The 2198-nt window shown below is 37.9% G+C and overlaps 1 protein-coding gene across 1 annotated transcript; it reads right to left on the reverse strand.

The window, feature by feature from the left end:
- Positions 1 to 773: 773 nt before the first annotated feature.
- Positions 774 to 1979, reverse strand: LOC149577019 (F-box/kelch-repeat protein At5g15710-like). The gene has a single exon (XM_089795665.1). It carries the CDS (start codon positions 1977 to 1979, stop codon positions 774 to 776), a length of 1206 nt encoding a protein of 401 aa, XP_089651791.1.
- Positions 1980 to 2198: the final 219 nt, after the last annotated feature.

Here is a 2198-nt window from a genome sequence, read left to right on the forward strand (position 1 = left end):
GTCGTCACTTATTTTGTACAAAATGATACTCTAGGAATCAATTATTTTTCTGATGTGTATATCATACCCACATCAAGCTGGTAAATAAGAGAGTTCTATAAGTGTCAAGCCAATTGAATGAGTGGAGAAGTGAAGCTCGTCTAGACTCTAGTAACATCCTGGATAACAGAACAGTGGATGGAACTGGAATTAACTCATTTGATTTTCTAGGTCATGAGGCATACCTTCTCTAACAAAATTTTAACCCACTTTGTACACCAGTACATAAATTTACGTGAGCTTTGTGGCAAGGTAAGCATATTTTATGATGATATTGTTGTTGTAACTGCCACACAAGACAAGGGAGAAAAATGTGAATACAACAGAATGCACAAGAACAATAAAAAATAAATTATATCAACTTGTGGAATCAATGACTACGGTTGTTTTCTAGGATTTACTTAGAACAAACACGGAAGCAGTCGCTGCCGGTGTTGATCCACATGGAAATTTAGAGCTCTGAAAAAAAACCAGAACATGCCTATTAGCTAAACTTCGTGTTCATAAATTTTGCAATTACAACTCAAAATGACACCATTCAAAAAGTGCATCGGAAAGTTTCATCAATTATAACATAACAAAGAGGTGCAGAACTTTGATTGCCACACATCTCACACACTATGTAACAACACGAGATGCAAGGTTGTATGATTGATTGTGCAATTATCCATGTAGATCAAAATACAGACAAGGTGATTTGAGATAAATCAATCTCACACAATGAAGTTGATTTATCATAAAATTCTGGCACATCGCCTCGCCCCTAAGACATTAGTCATTGATTCGAGATTAATCAATGATGGATCACAAAGATGCACATCAACAGTAGCTGTGTTGTTCTTTCTAATATCATCCACTCCCCAGTAGCTCCATGATCCATCTTCCTTATTGAAGAAGCCTAACCTTCCATTACCTTCTGTAAGGATGCAGATATAATTCCTCATTGTCAGGAATCTGTGCTTTGATAGACTATCAAATAATAGATGCTTACCCGAATTCAAAAACCCCATCACATCTGGAGGCATCTGTGAAATCAGCTTCCAGGATGGGTTTGGGTTTGAAGTTATATTTAAATTGCTCTCAAACTCCAACTCCCACAAACACAAACACAATTGACGTGAATCCCGTGTTATGAGAACCAGCGACGAGCCACATACAACCAGGTTGGGCTCCATTCTCCCACGGAGTTCAGGCAAACATACATAGAATTCTCGAGACGTGTAATTTTCTTCAATTCTAAAAACCATGAGCTTGTCCATGGAGATGCCAAAGGTACACCAATATAACCCCCTGAAGAATACAAGATCCCTAAATGTGGATGTGGTCCATTCCGACTGTAGAATAACCCATGATTCGCTTCGAAAATCAAAAACCTCTATAAAGTTGTTGCAATCTGCTACTACTTGATATTGCTCACCCTTCCATAGAAGTTCTCCCATTATTATCCCGTGCTCTTGCCTGAGTATCGGCATGGGAAGTTGAACAAAAGTTTCCCTTGCTGGATTGCATACCAGAACCCTTTCCACTTCAGTAAAATCCTCCCTCCAGGGAATATGTATACCTCTAGTGGTGAGCGGATCGTACAAAATGAGATCATTCCATGACCTAAGAGACCAGAGGACTAATCCTCCCACTGATGCCAAGAACTCACCATTGACTGGAAAAGGAAAAGCCTTCGCTGTCATTGATGACATGTTTAAACGGTAACAATCTGATCGACTGTTACTGTTGACAGTAAGCAGGAGCCATGGATCCTCTTGGGATTTTTCCCTCCACAAGGTTAGGTATTTATCATCAGATAGAAGGTTGTTCCATTCCTTACTCACTACACGGAGCCTGACAATGGATTCAATCGGAACACGCTTCAAAATCATTTCTGTCATGTCATCAGGTAACTCGGACCATTTATTCAAATCCTCCCTTGCACTACTTTCAGCCATCGCTAGGGTTACTCTTGTATGAAACAAATCTGGGCCCTAAATTTGCATTCATGTAATTTGCTTAAGTAGTATTTGACATAAAACTTTTTCCAGTTTTCCTAAATATAGATCTCACCCGATAGATTATTTTAATAAAGTTTATTTATAGATTTGTTTTATTTATAGATTTATAGATTAACATATAAGTTAATATAATATAATATGTTATTATTATAAACA

The sequence above is a fragment of the Cupressus sempervirens genome, chromosome 1 (genome assembly GCF_028749045.1).
Source record: "Cupressus sempervirens isolate cs-2001-9-10 chromosome 1, ASM2874904v1, whole genome shotgun sequence".
NCBI lineage: Eukaryota > Viridiplantae > Streptophyta > Pinopsida > Cupressales > Cupressaceae > Cupressus > Cupressus sempervirens.